At 42.5% G+C, this 17,680-nt stretch overlaps 1 protein-coding gene across 1 annotated transcript in view; it reads right to left on the bottom strand.

The window, feature by feature from the left end:
• Window positions 1-620: 620 nt before the first annotated feature.
• The window catches only part of LRRFIP1 (LRR binding FLII interacting protein 1), an 80,413-nt gene continuing 63,353 nt past the window's right edge, over window positions 621-17,680 (bottom strand). The window contains exons 13-14 of the mRNA XM_087706150.1: window positions 4,758-4,862; window positions 621-1,191 (exon numbers count right to left, since the gene is read on the bottom strand). Of these exons, the coding sequence (XP_087562276.1) occupies window positions 1,081-1,191; window positions 4,758-4,862 (216 nt within the window). The 3' untranslated portion in view covers window positions 621-1,080. The remainder of the gene's footprint in view (window positions 1,192-4,757; window positions 4,863-17,680) is intronic.

The following is a 17,680-nucleotide window of genomic DNA, read 5'->3' as shown; positions in this document are numbered from 1 at the left end:
CCTTCCCTGAAAATAAGTCCTAGCTTGATTTTTTGGGGGTGGGCCTAATATAAGCCCTACTCCAAAACATAAGCCCTGACCAGCACAGGAGGCAGCCCCTCCCTTCCCCTTTCACCGCATGGTGGCTTGGCCCCTTAATCACAGCCTGCAGATCAGCTGAGCCAGTGAGGGCTGGAGCTGCCTCTCGCTCTGCCCCTCTGGGCTCCTGGAGGGGCCTCTGGTGCACTCATGATCATCAGACTGTGTTTAGCAATAACATGTATAATCATTAAAATATGAAATACTATATAAATTTTAAAACATTGGCTTGTCTTTATTGCAACATTACATTCTTTATAACAAATCATTTAACTGAATTCCAAATACAGAGATTAAATAATAATAAAAACTTTTCTTCTTTTTTTTAAAGTAAAGCTATTGCCATTTGATCCTGAAATGAAGTAGTCATAAATGAACAGGAGAAAAATTGCTTATAAAGTTTTATTTGATGAAGTCAAATAAGGTCACTTTTGCTTCCAAGACCATTTTCATCCATGATTTCAAAACTGAACATTTGTTCTGCAATGGCTTCTGGTTCCAGGGTTTTTATATATATATATATATATATATATATATATATATATATATATATATAAGAACTTGATAAGGATATGCTAGGGTTGCTATTCTTTCAGATGCAGCCATTACAGGAAATCTGAAAATTAGTCTTAAAAAAAACTAATTTCCGGAAAGAAAATTCAAATTTCCAGTTTAACAGGACAATAAACGTCCTTTCAGTATTGTTTTCAAAATGCCGTATCGAACTGAGGACTTAAAGGGACATATCATGTGCTCATTGAATTGCTTACAGCTACAGTATTGAATCTGAGAGAGTGAAATCATTTGGAGCAGTTGTTCATAATCACAGTTGTATCAGCTCAGAATCTACATAGCCAAAACCTCAGGAGGTTGGCATGTGGGCAGATGGATTCATGCATGAGAACTGTGTTGTCTTCAGAAACATGGAAGGATCCCAAACAGGTGCAGCCATAAGCCTGGGCAATCAGTCCAGCAGGCCCAGCAAGAGCTCTGCCATCTTATCTATTGCTGAGAGAGCAAAGCGCTTCTATTGGCTTTCATCTTCTCTAGGCGTTTAACTAGGTGGCCATTACTGACTTCAAGCTCTTCCGTTTTGTCTAATGCTGATCGAAGCTGGGAAAAAAAAAACCATTTAAAAGAGACATTGGATTCAAATTAAAGTATAGAAAGTAGGATGCCCCCCCCCCCCCCTGACCTCCAGCAATGACTGATATGCCAGATGGAAAAGAGAGCCTGCTTGGAATCTTTTCAGCTTAAGAGATTATCTTCTGGGGGATGATTCAAATAGGATCTCTACACGGAACAACATCTGGAAAACTTTTACAAATTATTTTTAAGCTCCAAAAGTTTAAGATGTCTTTTTGCTTATATATTGTACAGGTCTACAGACTTAGTCCTTCAGCTTAGATTAAAAGGACACCAAGATTCCAGTTCATTTCTTCTGTAGGAATAGCGACACATTTTTTTCAAAAAAAATTCTAACTAAAGAAGAAGATCTGCTCTGGCAAAGTTCTGAACAAAGAGTTCAGTTGGGATTGAGGTCAGAATAGTCAAGATTTCCTTTGATTATCTGCGGAAGAGTAATGCATCAGCAACCAAGCTTTGCTGATTTGAAGGTTACAGATTTTTTTTCAAGTATTATATCTACTATCCAGCCAAATATTACATTTGACAGATTCTGAAAAATTAAGGGTAAAAATTAGGTTTATTTTATGAGACATTTTTTGGTTGGCAAAGGATATTGGAGTGAGAGACCTGTTTCCAAAAATTATATAAGAAACATGAATTTTAATGTACAGGTAATCTTCGACTTACAACCAGAATGGAGCCTGCTCATCACAGTGGCAACTCATGATGGTCATTAAGTGAGGTGATCCTGTGACCACTTAACAATCCCTACCCATTTTCCCTCATGTGATCATTTAGTAGAACTCATAGAACCTCAGAGGAGACCCTGCGGGGCTTAGGACAGACGTGGGTTTGCCTGCCCCGGCCCTCCCAAGGCCTCCTCCAACTCTGTTCCCACACCAGCAACGCCTATTACTGATTGCTCATTTACCTTCTATAGATCTCCAAACGGTAAATGCTCTACACCCACACTCTCCTCCTCCCCTCCCCCCCCCCCGTGACTGCTCACTTATGTGGAAATGGGCACAAGTGTGGCTGCTCTGAAAACGACACTCCTTCCCAGATGGAAGCCATGTGATTTAGGGGTGATGTCAAGGAATGGAGTGGCCTGCTCCCCTTCCCCAATATATGAGCCAGACATATACAAATGATCTATACCCACACCCTCCTACCCATCCCCCAATTGCTCACGTTTTGTAGATTTCTGGTTTGTGTTTGGGAAGGAGGGCAGGCCACTTAGCCCCCTGCATGGGTCTCTGCCGGTCCCATGGCCCCATCTCAGAAGTGGACACCATTTTTTTGGAATAGCCACAATTCATTGGGGATCCTGAGGAGCAGAGTGGCCTGCTGTTCTTCGCAATATGAGCTCCAGAACATTGACAATCTTCCAATGCTAAGTATGTGATAGGTCAGTGATGGGGAACCTGTTATACCTTTCTAGGGTACCTGCCTTCAAACAAGAACGGATGGGACACAAAATAGGCAATAAAGAGAAATGAAAAAGTAAATTGCTCTGGACAATTTAGTATTAAAAGAGACAAGTACCTGTAACACCCTAGATTTAACAATTGCTGGTAAGAAAGTCAAATAACTTTGGATAGTAAACATGGTAGTACCTGGCGACACCAGAATAGAAGAGAAAGAACTCAAGAAAGTCACAAAAAAGAACTCTAAATAGAAGTAGAATGGCGATAGCATCAGAAGTAAGGTAGTACCAATAGTAATAGGCAATTTTTAAACTTTCAAAACATTTGGAGCGCAACTTGAATCCCCAAAGGCATAATCACCACCAGTCAATTGCAAAAGGCAACTTTACTAGGAAACACTTAACCTACATCTGTGACAATACCTTTAACACCCTCCAACATCTCCTATCCCAACAGAAATGCCAAATCTAATCTAAAGATCTGACCGACTGTATGACAAATGGTTTTATTTATGTCTTTGAGTAATTGTTGATTCCTACAACTACCTGGAGAAGCCCTGCAGTTTTTTTGGCAAGGGTTGCCTTGCTTACTCCCTAGGGCTGAGACTGAGGTGGCAGTGAACAACAGCAGTAGGCAGCAGTGATGGGCAGTGACAAACGGCAGTGACAATTGCCGCTGCGTACAACGGCTGATTGGCAATATTCCAGGAGGCCGATGCAACCACCAATCAGCTGCTCAGCAGCAAAGGCTCCAGTGTTCCCTGGCAGCGCCAGCTCAGCTCAGTTGACTGGTGGTGAGCACAACAGAGCGGTGCCCTGAGGAGCCACATGTGCAATAATGTGTTGAAGCTGACCAGGCTGTTTGCTGCAAGGAGACTGGCCAGAGGAATACCAGATGGATCCTGGAAGGCAGAGGGGCAGATTTTATTTTTCTTATTCCTCTAAAGCCAATGTGCGTCTTATGGTCCCGTGCGTTCTATAGTGTGAAAAATGCGGTACTTTCTGAAGAAATTAAGATGGAGAAAATAGAAATATCACTTATAGGAAAGGCAAAATGCCAAGCTTAGATAAATTCTTTAAGGTGTACACAGATACATTGATTCCTAAACTTTAAGATTTTTTTTAGTTTGTGTTTAAATCTAGAGTTGGTTTTCTTTATGAACAAATATTTCTTTAATTCTTAAAGGAGCCAAAATTATACATATTACACAAATTACAAAACTGTTTAATTAATGAATAAAACAAGGTAGATGAGTCCCTGTGGATTTTACTCCGCTAGTCGTTGCCAACTGTAAGGGGCAGCAGCGCTCATCTCCATCGCAAGGCCATCGAGCCAGCGCTATCCATAGACCTTTCTGTTATGTGACCGTTATGGAGCGCTGTTACCTCCCCACCAAAGTGGTGCCTTTTTATCTACTTCCATTTGCATGCTTTCAAATTGCTAGGTTGGCAGGAGCTCAGCTTGCGGCCTGGTGTTTGAATCTCGGATCTGAGCAGCCAACAAGCCCAGCGTCTTAATCGCTGAGCCCCTGCACTGCCACCCTGATCAATGAATGCAGGTGTTAAAATGTTTTGTCTGTTATTTGAATTTATCATCTTGAAAATCAAGTTGTTAAAAGCTAATAGCTTTTCCTGAATAATCATCCTGCATAGAAAAGGAACTAATTATCTGTGATTATTAGTAAATTGTGTAGCATTAAATTCAGCTGTAATTACAGTGTTTCATTCATTAATTGGGTGCATATTATAAAACTTTGGGCAATATTTATTTTTCATTCTGTTTTTTCTTCAATTTTGTTTTGCTTTCCAGAACCACAAGTGAGAACTAATGGAGTCCATTCCCCTTTTTAGTAAGCAAGTTATAGCCACCTGCTTTATCTTCTTTATTTAATTAGTGTCTGAAAAAGGCTTTCTTTTACTCCTTTGGCACAAGCAGGAAGGAAATATAAAACACTCCAATCTGCAGAAGGTAATTTCAGGGACATTATTCATGGGTAGAGGCTGTAAAGGTTTTCATTTAATAAAGAAATGATTAATCTAGAGTCCTATTACTCATATTAAATTTTTACTTTTTTTTAATTCAACCCTTTTTCTTAATTCAAAAGTATATAGTAATGTAGGTTACCTCTCTTTGGAGCTTACGTTTCTCTGCTTTCAATTCATCCTCTATTCTTTCGGCATTTTCTGCAGCTGTTTTATAGCGAACAACTTGACCTTCTAACCGAAACACCTAGCATATGATATGATAGAACATTATTTATTTTAATAAAAATGTATACTCCATCTTCATTTCAAAGGATTGTCTATGCAAACTAAACAGAAAATGAAATTTTATAAAACTCTAAATATAATCAGAGCTTCAAAATAAACAACATTAGCACATAATTCTAAAATTTTAAATAAACTACTTTTAAGATGTCTATGAAGTAACTGGCTTCCCAAAAATGACAATATTGATTTAAACATTTATACAGGCTGCAAAACATGTTTTACTTCAAGCATGGAAAAAAATAAAATAAAATTGAAAGTATAAACTTAAGAACTAGAAATAAATTCCTACAAGACTGCAACCCATATCAGTCCGCTCCCAACATTTCAGCTAAATTGAAAAATGGTGCAAATAGGGAGATTTACATAACTAAACAAAACAAAACAAAAACTTGTTCAGAACACACTGGGTTAGTGGCAGAAAGAATGTAATTTAGCAGGTGAATTGTGCAATGCTTTGAAGGGTTTGGTCTACAAAAGTTGCTTTAGAATATGGATCTACAAACATGGCATCAAACTCCTTTTCCTAAAATAAGTTGAGCCTCTGAGTGTTCTGAAATGCCTTTTGGAATTGCATCTGGGATGATGCACAGGCTCTGATTAACAGAATCTGATCAGACTCCTGGACTGTAGGAACAAATGTGGATGCAAAGGTTTGTTTAAAAAAAACCTGTTTAGGTGAGGACTTCCTGTGGTGACGTCATCGTGCTTGGAGCTGAGGAAGGGGAGCTCTCCTAACCTCTAACTCTTAACTTCTTCGTTTGGGCTCATTTCTGAGCGCTGTGGATCCTGAAGGGACCAGCGGATTAAGGGGGAAGCTCTGAAGACGCTGGGGTGATAAGGCAAATACCCCAGCGGGTAGGAGAGACCCACTAAACGGACGAGGATCTATCCTGCCACTTGGTTAGGACTGGAGCGATGGCGACCGCTTAAGAAGGAAGCAGAGAGAGAAAGCAGTTGGAATCGAGACATCTGTTACTATTATTGACAACCCAAAGAAGAGGAGGAGAAGGCGAAGTTGGCAGAGAGGGTGAGCTGGAAAGAAAGAGGCTCTGGGAAGGAGACTGTTTTTGCAGTTCAGATTTTTGCCGAAAAGGAGTGAGAGCAGAAAGACACTGAGTTGGAATTGACAGGCTGAATAACTTGAAGGAAATTGGCTACAGTGAGAACGAAAACCCGGCATGGACAACAGGGAGTAGAACACAGTAACTGCTGAGAGGACCTGGAAGGCACAGAAAGGATTGTTTAACAGTCGGGTTGGTTGTTGACTTTTTTTCTTCTTGCTCTTCCTTCTACTGTTTTGTTTTTCCCAAAGAATAGTTGAACTTACAAGTATTTGGTATTTATTCGCCTTGGAAATTGGAATGGTACCAGAGACAGTAGAGAGAGAGAACTGTTTTGGAACGATCAGAGGGCGTCTTTACCCACCCCCCTTTATTTCCCTTTGCCGCTGGACTTGTTGTATTAACTGGTTGACACTAACAGTGATACTGAGGAGAGGGCGACACCTAGCGGACTATTAATTTGAACCGTGAAGTCTGATGCAAGAAAACCAACGGTGACATAAGCTGATATATATATATATATATATATATATATATATATATATATATATATATATATATATATATATATATATATATATATATATATATATATATATATATATATATATATATATATATATATATATATATATATATATATATATATATATATATATACACACATAGAGAGAAACTAATTGCTAGAGTTGAATACCTGTATAACTGACACAACTGAGAGACATCTATTTGTATAAGATAACAGTGTGATATATAACTCTATGATATATAATAATTAAGGATCAAAAACAGAATAGAATAATACATAGGAATGTTTAGATATTGAAATGTGATATTAAGGAAGGTTAATTATTGTTGAATATTGAGATATATAATTATTGATACCATTGATATTGCTGATAAAGTAGAAGTAAAGTAGAATTTATATGCAATTGTGAGCAAGGATAAATAGGGGGATAAAAATGGCAACTTCACTAAAGTTAGTGAAAAAAGCTACACCAAATATGATTTCGGCAACAAAATCCCCCTCCTCAAATCAAAGATCAATTGAGGGCGCAATGGGGCTGGAGAAAGGTAGAATGATGGCAGGAACAACAGGACCAGCACCAACAATGCATAGTATGCAATTGATGCTCCAGATGATACAAAAGAAGTAGAAGTCAAGAGGAAGAAACATCAGAAGACAAGACAAGAAACAGGAGAGAAGAACAGAGGCAAGAAAGAGAGAGAGAGCAAAAAAGGAAGGCGCGAGAGGGAAAAGTCAGATACAAACCAAAGCAACAAAAAACACCCCATCGAAAGATGGACCAGGAAATAACAATTATTTGAGAAACTTGAATGGACTGAACGCACCCAAAAAAAAAAAGAGCACAGATGTTTAATAAACTTAAGAAACTGAAGGTAGATATAACCTGTATACAGGAAGTGCATATTAAAAGGGAACATAGGAATTTACTGGAAAACAAAAAACTAGGGAAATTATATACAGCACTGGGAGATTAAAAAAAGAGGGATAGCAACCCAGATAAAGGAAAAAATAAACTCCAAAGAAGTCTACTCTGATGAAGAAAGCAGGATGCTAATGATTGAATTAGAGACAACAGAAAAACTGATATTATTAATAGTCATATATGCACCAAATCAGAAACAAGAGGAATGCTATAGGAAATTACACAACAAAATAAACAAATTAGAATATGAAAACATTTGCTTAATTGGGGATTATAATGCAATAGTGGATTAAAAAAATGGACTATGAAAGCAAAAAGAAAAATAAAACAAAAAAAAAATACATTACCCAAATCCTTTTTTGAGATGGCAATGGAATATATAAAAATTTTTATATAAATATAAAAAGAGCCAAGGTGGCGCAGTGGTTAAATGCAGCACTGCAGGCTACTGCTAGATCAGCAGTTCAGCGGTTCAAATCTCACCAGGCTCAAGGTTGACTCAGCCTTCCATCCTTCCGAGGTGGGTGAAATGAGGACCCGGATTGTTGTTGGGGGCGATATGCTGACTCTGTAAACCCCTTAGAGAGGGCTGAAAGCCCTATGAAGCGGTATATAAGTCTACTGCTAAGTCTACTGCTAAACTACATGATATTTGGAGAGAAAGGCACAAAACAAGAAAGCAATATACCTTTTATTCGAACCCCCACCAGTCCCTATCAAGAATTGACATGGCCTGGATATCATCTGGTCTATGTAATCAATTAGACAAAACTGAAATAGAAGCAAATGAATGGGCAGATCATAATCCAATAAAATTAAGATGGAAAGGTCAAAGAAGAAGAAAAGGGTGGATGATGAATTCAAATATTGTAAATGAAATAGAATACACTCAAATGCTGGGGAAAGAATTAAAACTATTCTTTAGAATAAATAAAAAAAGAAGACGCCTCAATTCAAAATCTCTGGGACGCCATGAAAACATACACAAGATTGGCCTTACGATTCAAGGTGAGAAAAAACTAGAAAACAAGAAGAGCAACAAGAATGTATGGGAAAAGAACTTATGGAAGCCGAAGATGAACTACAGAAAGACCCAAAGAATAAAATTAAAAAAAGAAAAAAGAGAGATGATAAAATCAACTTAATAACTCAAAAGGAATCAGTACAGAAAATTAAAGCAGCCAGACTTTGAACAAGCCAACACACCTGGACGATGGCTGGCATACAGATTGGAGAATGAAAGAGAAAAAAGAATGATATCTCAATTAAAAGATGATGAGGGAAGACTTCAATACAAAGCGGAAGAAAAGAAGCATATTATTCATAAATACTTCGCAAAACTATACGCGCAAGATAGAATGGAGGAAATCAAGATAAAACATTATTTAAACACAGAAAAGATAACATTAACATCAAAAGAACAAAGGGAGGTGATAAACAGGCCAATAACGTTTGCCGAAGTGGAGTTAGTCCTGAAAAAGCAGAAAAATAATAAAACCCCAGGACCAGATGGAATACCGGTGGAGTTATACAAATATAACGAAATAATATCGGAAGAGCTAGGAGTGGAAATTTTTAACAAAGTTTCAGGAAAAGCCAAGATACCTGAATCATGGAGAGAAGCAATAATATCGCTAATCCCAAAAGAAGAAACCAGCCTACAAGAAATTCCCACCTCCTTTAATGGCTTCACCAGCTTTTATGACAAAGGCAATCCGCAGACTGATGTGCTATGGCATCTTCTAGGAACTCTTCCAACTTCGGACCGGACCTCTTCTTTGGGTGGGGCTGGCTGCGGTCTCCACCTTCCCAGAGAATGAGAGTCTCGGGAAAGCCAACGCCCATTCTCCATTGTTGGTGGAGACAGCAACCAGGAATGGGACCTATCAAAGCCAGTACTGTCCCTACGGGTGGGCCTGCGACTGGGCTGAAAGTTCTTGGTCCTCACGCACCCACTGCAGAACCTGTCTTTGTGTGCCTTTGCCGTCACAGTGTTGGTGCAGATGAGAACATGTTGCCCCTTCAGATGCTGGCTGAAGTGCAGGAGTGCCAGGTGGATATGGCTTTCAGCTCCAGCCAGTTGATGCTATGCTGTCTGTCTGACGGGGACCAGAGACCCTGAGCGATATCTGATCAAAGATGTGTCCCTCAGCCTGACAGGCTGGCCTCATTGTCACTGTGTTCTGGGCAGGCTCCCGGAACAAAGCTCCCTGAGAAATCGCCGATGACATCCATCATCTCAGGAAACCGCGCACCGCCGGGGTCAGGATCACTTTCGCAGATGAGCTGGCTCTGTCTGCCCCCTGATGAGGAAGAAGGAACCACTGGAGTGGTCTGCTGTGCAGTCTCGCCCATGGCATGATGTGGAATAAGGACACCATCTTCTCTGCAGTTGAGAGAGGACAACCAGCGTCCGATGCCATCGATCTTAGACTGGTCTGGCGTTCCTGTGAAAGATAGATCCTTCCCTCCGTTCTATCTATGACCGCCCTCAGGTGAAGGATCCTGGTGGTGGGAGAGAGGTAACTTTTGCCCAGGTTGATGGAAAACCCGTGGTCCCTTAACAACTGGAGGGACAGTTGAAGGTCCTGCCTGGCCTGGTAAGGGGATCTGGACAGAATCAGGATATCACCCAGGTAACAGAGAATCCTGATAGAGCTGGGCACCGAGGAGTGTCCGAACGGAAGTGCCTTGTATTGATAATGCCTCCCTCAGTAGCAGAACCTGAGAAACTGTCTGTGAGCTGGTAATATAGGTATGGGAAGTACGCCTGCGCCAAATCCACTGAGGTGAGGAAGTCGTCCCTCCAGACACTTTCTAGAATGGTCTGAAATGATTGCATCTTAAAACGCCGATATACTATGTAGCAATTCAATCTTTTGAGGTTGAGTATGGCTCTCCAGGCCTACCCCCAAGGCTTTTGGAACTATGAACAGAAGGGAGTAGAATCCTAGTCCTCTCTGATCTTCTGTAACAGCCTGAATTGCCAGGATGTCCAGGTGTTGTATTGCTTATTCTACCAAAAGCCTTCGGCCCCCATCCTGCAACATCAGGCAAGTTCTGAAAAACCTCAGGGGGTAGGAGAGAAACTCAAGGGAGAGGTTGTTTGACACCGTCTCCCTGATCCAAGTGTCTGAGGTTATTGCCTCCCATCGGTGGGCAAAGAAGGCCAATCGGCCCCTGCTGGGAATTGTCATGGGGCAGTCATTTCTGACACTGGAAGGGAGGGCTAGACCCGCCTCGGAAGGATCTTCCGGCCTGATAACATTGGCCTACCCTTGTTGGACTTCTCTTGTTGGTGTTGCTGGCACTGAGACGGGCTGAACTGATGTTGGAAATGAGGGGAGGAGAATCCTCCCCCCCGCGCCTCGAAAGGGTGACCTCCTGTAGGAGGTAGGTGGTTTCCTATCTGGTTTCTTAAATTGGGAAGACAAGGCCTTTTTTTGTCTTTGGATTGCACCAACATGGCTCCAAGTGTGGACCCAAAAGCTGCTGACCTGAGTATGGGGCCGATGCAAAACTCCACTTATGCTTGGCATTGGGCTGCCACTGTCTCAACCAGAGAAGCCGTCTTGTAGCAATGGAGGCGGCCATGAACTTGGACATGAACCTAGAAGCACTAAGTGAGGCGTCTGCTGCAAACTCCATAGCAGCCTTTACCTTGTTAAAGTCCTGGTGTGCCCTAGCAGTGCTAGTAGGGATCCTATCCTGCAACCTCTTGAGCCGTTTTAGAGCTGCTCTACCAAAGAAGGAAGAACCCATAGGGCTTTTGATGGCCTGCTCTGCCCTCTTATCCTCAGGACGGAGGGATTCCGCCGGACCACTCGTGACTGCTGATGGAGTCAAAACGGACACTATCGGTGCATCCACCATGGGGACCTCTAGCGTCTTGTTCAACTCAGGTCCAACATCATAAAACCTTTTATCAGTGAGAGTTGGGAAAGGAACCCGACCCCGGGGAAGTCCATTGATGCTGAACTATGTCAAGGAATAGTTTCGGGGATGGCACCACCTCTTTGGGGGCTGCTGGTTCCAAGAATAAGGGATCGGTGTTGTCCCTTTGGCTGTCCCCATCCTCCCCAGAAGAGGATGACTAACTAGGGGACATGAGGGAACACTCTAGGTTCAGATCAAGCCTTTTTGGAAGAACTTTTCTTCTGGATGATTTGGGAGGGACGTTTATCTGCCTCTTTTTGTGCTCTGGCAAATTCACGATCTGGGGTCCACTGTCTCTTCTCCTCTGCCAGTTGCGTTGCCTTAGAGGCCTTCTTGGAGCGCCCTGTGGCTTTGGGAGAAGGGGCAGTCCTCCTTCTGGTAGTTGGTATCCCTGAAGGCCTTGAGACTTCCTCCTCCAGGGAGGGAGAATGGGAAACCACCTCCCCTGAGTACCCTTCTGATTCTGCTATTATCTGCTGAACTGGCTGGATCAAGGGCCTGTCGCTGGTCTCCAGGCTCGAGGGTCTGTTGCTGCTTCTCCTGGGAACTAACGGTGGTGGCAGGTGGCAAAGGCTCCACTGCAGGGCGGACCGGCTCGTGCTGTCCTCAATCCACAGCCGATCCTGCAGGTGGAGACGCAGCGGGCTCCCCAGAGCCACGCACATCAGTAGGCCTCAACAACACCGGCGGAAGAGCTCACCTGGGCCCCATCGCCTAAGGGGTCCTTTCCGTGTCCAGGCGCTTTTTGAGCCAGAACAAAATGGTGGCCGTGACCAGAGCACTTTTTAAATGGCGGCTGCCAGAAGAAAACTCCTCCGACAGCAATCTAAGCCACAAGGAGCGAAGCTGAAGCCGTGGTTACCTTCCCCTGATGCATCGCCGCTCTCCTGGGCTCTCTTGACACCTCCAATGTTCATCCCCTCCAAACGGTCTTAAATGGAGGGGGGCAGAGATCTGCCCAATGGGCAGAAGCCCTTCGACCACTTCAAGGCTTCTCCAAATTCCTAGGTTTCCCCTGTGCTTGCAACGATCTAAATTAAAAGAAGCCAGGGGAGCAAGTTAGTAAAAGGGATAATTGGACCAAATTGAAGAGTTCAAATTAGCATGTCTTATCCCTAAGGAAACTGAGTCTTAAAAACTGGTGAAGCCAGTAAAGGAGGCAGGATATACAAATCTTCAGAGTCGGTCTTATTGGATGATAACAGAGTTAACTCGTTCCTTTCTGCTGTCTCTACCAACAATGGAGAAAAAGTGTGTTTTGACCACTTCATACTTATGACCTTGCAGCATCCCCATGGTCCTGTGATCAAAATTCAGACATTTGGCAACTGACACATTTAAGACAGTTGCAGTGTGCTGAGATCATGTGATCACCTTTTGTGACCTTCTGACAAGCAGTGAATGGCAAAGCAAGATTTACTTAACAACTGTGTTACTAATTTAATAACTGCAGTAATTTAATAACTGTAGTGATTCAGTAAATAACTGTGGTAAGAAAGGGTGTAAAATAGCAAAAAGTAAACAAAAGGGCAAAATTAACAAAATTAAATGTCTCCCTTAACAACTAAAGTTTTGGGCTGAATTGTGGTCATAAGTTGAGAACTACCTGTATTTTTATTCCGGACTTGCAACCATTTGTTTAGCAACCATTCAGTTACAGTGGCACCAGGGGTGGGTTCCTCCCGGTTTGCCCTGGTTCGCGCGTACCAGTTGGTCGGTGAACCCGGAAGTAATTAACTTCCGGGAACGCCGGTACAGGTCCTGGCCCGTAGCTGCAAAGTGCCCTTTTGCCGGGGCATCGCAGCTCACTCGCTCGCTCCCCCGCCCATCCGCAACTCACTTGCTTGTTCCCCCGCCCGTCCGCACTAAGCCCAGTCTGCCGCTCACTGATTGGCTGGAGTCCAACCAATCAGTGAGTGGGCTGGAGGCAAAGCGAAGTGTTTAAAATCTTCGTGCTTTACCTCCATTTGAAAATTCCCTTCGGCCTTCGCCTTCCAGGAGCTTGCTGCTTTCCTCTCAGGTAAGCAACTAAGCCTTGGCGGCGGGACTCGGGAGGCTTTGGGTGGGTGGCAGTGGCCCAGCTTTCGTGAGGGAAGGTCTTCCCTCGCAAAAGCCACAGGCTGGTGCACACCACATGGCCAAAGCCGGGTGGAGGGCGGTAGCGTCGGTAGGGACTGAAGGCGGGGGGCAGCGGCCTAGCGTGAAAGACGCGGCCTGGCGGTGAAGGCAGCCTACCTTTCGCAAGGGAAGCCCCCTCCCTCTCTAGCCTCGCCTGCCTGGCTAAGCCTACCAGGCGACCTGCTTAGTGACCCTAGCCTTGTCTGAGGGTCCAGTGTCTTACCTCTTCCTGCTGCCTGCCTGCTCCCTGTTGCTTCCATCCATCGCGACGAGGATCCATCCATCGCATCGGAGTGCTGCTGATTCTGCCTGGTGGTAAGTGACCTGGGTTTTTTTTCTTTTATTTTTTTAATGTATTTTGAAATAATATTTTATTTAATGCACAGAATTTTTTAAAATAGTTTTACTTAAAAGTATTGAGTGTAGAATATTTTAAAATGGTTTACTTCAAATTATTGTGTGTGGATTCTTTTTTTAAATTGTCTTAGACTATTTTAAAAAAGATTCTATGCAAAATAAATCAAAATAAACTATTTTAAAAAATTCTATACTCAATACTTTGAAATGAATTGTGCATAGAATTTTTTAAAATAGTTTTACTTAAAAGTATTGAGTGTAAAATATTTTTAATGGTTTCATTTTAAATTATTGTATGTGGATTCTTTTTTTAAATTGTCTTAGACTATTTAAAAAAAGATTATATCCAAAATAAATTAAAATAAACCATTTTTAAAAATGGTATACTCAATACTTTGAAATGTATTGTATTGTATTGTGTATTTTTTAAAAATTTTTTTAGTTTTGTTGTAATTTATTGTGTACGGAATATTTTTAATGGTTTCATTTTAAATTATTGTTTGTGGAATAGTTTGAAATGGTTACAGTGTAAATTATTGTGGTGAATTGGACTAATGGTTACAGTATACTATGGCTAGTACAATAACTTAAAATTGTTACAATGTAAATTATTGCTGGTGGATTGAACTAAAGGTTACAGTATACTATGGCTGGTACAATAACTTAAAATTGTTACAGTGTCATTAATAATGATCTAGTAATATTAATACTATCTAGTAATTAGTAATATCTAGTAATAACATCATCTTGGCCACTCCCATCTGGTCACATGGGCGGCAAGCCACTCCCATCCAGTCACATGGGTGGCAAGCCACTCCCACAAAGGAGGCCACACCCACAGAGTAGGCTACAACAATTTTTGAAACCCACCCGAGTGGCACTGAAAAAAGTGGCTTGTGGCCCGTCTCACACTTACAATTATCAAAGCGTCTGCAGTCACATGATCAAAACGAGAGCCTTGGTGGCACAGTAGTTAGAATGCAGTACTGCAGGCTGCTGCTGCTGACAGTCGGCTGCCAGTTCGAATCTCACGAGGCTGAAGGTTGACTCAGCCTTCCATCCTTCTGAGGTTGGTAAAATGAGGATCCAAATTGTTGGGGGCAAAATGCCGCCTCTATAAATCATCACCGTGAAGCGGTATAGAAGCCTAAGTGGAATCGCAATTGCAAAATTCAGGCACTTAGCAAGTGAAATGTTTTTATGACAGTTACAATATCCTGGGGTCACATGATGGCCATTTGCAACCTTCACAGATGGTTTCTGATAAGCAAAGTTAATGGGGGAGGCTGCATTTGCTTAATGACATGATTCACTTAATGGCAACCATGGGAAATGTCAACCTCATTATCCATGACATCTGTTCCTACCATCTTCATTGCCCCTCTTGGGCTGCTGTAGCCTCGTCTCTCTCTCTCTCTCTCTCTGTTCTGCTCAGCACTGGAACTCAGCCGAAGCAGCCGAAGCAGCCGAAGCAGATGTTATCAGCAAGCCAAGAAGCCAAGGAGCTCAGTGTAATCAAGACTTAACAGAAGCCTTGAGATTATCAGCGATCTTCCTGGGAGGGTGTGAAACTGCCAAAATGAACTGATCTTCAACGGATGGAGGAGCAGACCAGCTGAGAGGGGGGGGTTGCTTGCGAAGCCTTTGACTTTATGCATTCCAGTAGGGCACCGGGGATAGGCTCAGGGGTGGGTGGGGAAGTGATTGGCCGCTGGGCTGTGCTGGGTGGGGGGGCTCAAGGGATTGGCCTGGAGGGCAGCAGGGAGCAGCAGCTCCAACAATTATTCCATTTTTTCCCCCAAGAATGTGGTGGTCAGTTAGTACCGGTGTGATAAAGAAGCATTCAAACCAGGATGGGTGGGGTTTTTTTTAATTGTTTCATTGGAACCTTGACAGGAAAAAGAGTTGTAAAATTAGACACGAGTCATATAACAACAGCTTTGCTTTGCAACAGAAATTCTGGCACTGGAAACCAGAATTTCTATTGCAAAGCAAGGCAGTTTTTACATGATACCACATGACCCCGGACACTGCAACTGTTGTAACTACATATAAATACCACTTGTCACGCCCCTGAATTCTGATCATGTGACCGTGGGGAAGCTTGGAGTGTGAGTATGTGAGAACTAGTCATAAACAACATTTTTCAGTGCTATTGTAACCGAATGGTCATAAAACAAATGGTTGCAAGTCAACAATTACTTGTGTAGAAAATAGTTTGGAATTTCATTTTCTTGAATTACATTACATAGTTGGGCTCAAAGAGGAAAAAAAGTGTGTAGCAAATAACACAGAATTTTACACACACACACACATACAGAGTCATCACCACACACACTAAGTAAAGGTTACCCCGTGTTAACAGTCTCAGCTGGTATACATATATATTCAAACATGAATACATAGCAATAGCAGTTAGACTTATATACCGCTTCATAGGGCTTTCAGCCCTCTCTAAGCGGTTTACAGAGTCAGCATATCGCCCCCAACAACAATCCGGGTCCTCATTTTACCCACCTGGATGGAAGGCTGAGTCAACCCTGAGCCGGTGAGATTTGAACAGCCGACCTGCAGAACTGCAGTCAGCTGAAGTAGCCTGCAGTGCTGCGTTTAACCGCTGCGCCACCTCGGCTCTTTACATGAATATACACATGCATTCAAACATGAAGGTGGCTGTATAAAAAGCAGTAGAGGACAAGAGACATGGATCAAATGGAGCTCTGAAGAATGGTAATAAATGCAATGTGAATTTTTTTAGTTGCATTTCATCACTAGCAAGGGTGAAATATTTTTTTTTTTTTGTATGAAAGCTATATTACAGGTAAATTTTGGCAGGCAAATCATGAGTGTTCTGTTGTATATTTGTAAAAAAGAATAAGAAATGCTTCTACTTTTCCTGGTAATTGACAAGTCTCAACAGAGCCTCTAAGCCATTAAAACAAAAGATGTGTGTGTTTGTGTGTGTGTATGTATGCAACCGTTCCCTTCCCATAGAAAGGGACAGCCTTCCAATCCAGCTGCCTGTCAGGGTTCCAAACAGCATCCTCAATAAAATAAGAATTCAAGGCAAGAGATTCCTCAAAACACCAATTTATTAGAAGAACCATGTTGACACATCTGGGAAAACCCGAATCTGAAAGCTTCCAGGTTTTTTCCCCACCCAATTGAAAGTTCAAGACCCCGCCCAACACCCATAGGTCCATCACGTGGGTCCAATCAGTCAGTGCCACAGAAGAAGATTCCTCCCATCCATATCCATCCAGGTGCAGAGACTAGGTAACCTTGACTTTCTGAGAAAGGATGTTATTTTGGCTACATATCTCCCAAGCTCCATACAATCCCCCCTCCCAATTTCCCATAGTAGAGGCCCTATACCCCGATGCCTTCCAAGCCTGTCAGGCTGTCCGTCCCCCCCCATCAGAAGAGCATGTCGTGAAACGAAAGTAACACACGAGGTTAATCAGCTACCTAACCCCCACCCCACCCCACTCCCCCCAGGGAGTGGCCCCTTTGGCTTATCAGGGTATTTGTCATGGAACTGCTTAACTAGACTATCTGCATTTACATTCCAACTTTTTACCCACATCGCTTCTGACAAAGGTGCCCTTTCCAGTGTATTCAGTATTGTAATTGACCCCCCCCCCCATGCAATGTAGAGTCTAGAATCTTCTTCACTTCATAATAGGTTTCCCCTTGCACTGCTGCAGGAGGAGGTGGGGCCCAGGTCAGAGGTCGTAACCTAGATCCCAGGGGCAGTTTTAGTTAGGCTATGTTTGAAATTTGGCAGGCTTGAGGCCTTATACCCCGACGGGCTTCCAAACCGGACACTGCCAGCCACAGCCATCCAGAGACTG

Source organism: Thamnophis sirtalis, unplaced genomic scaffold, assembly GCF_051295495.1.
Source record: "Thamnophis sirtalis isolate CommonGarterSnake01/CBP01778 unplaced genomic scaffold, rThaSir2_p1.2 scaffold_1, whole genome shotgun sequence".
NCBI lineage: Eukaryota > Metazoa > Chordata > Lepidosauria > Squamata > Natricidae > Thamnophis > Thamnophis sirtalis.
The sequence above is the reverse complement of the archived record's forward strand: the minus strand, read 5'-3'. Positions and strand labels throughout refer to the sequence as shown.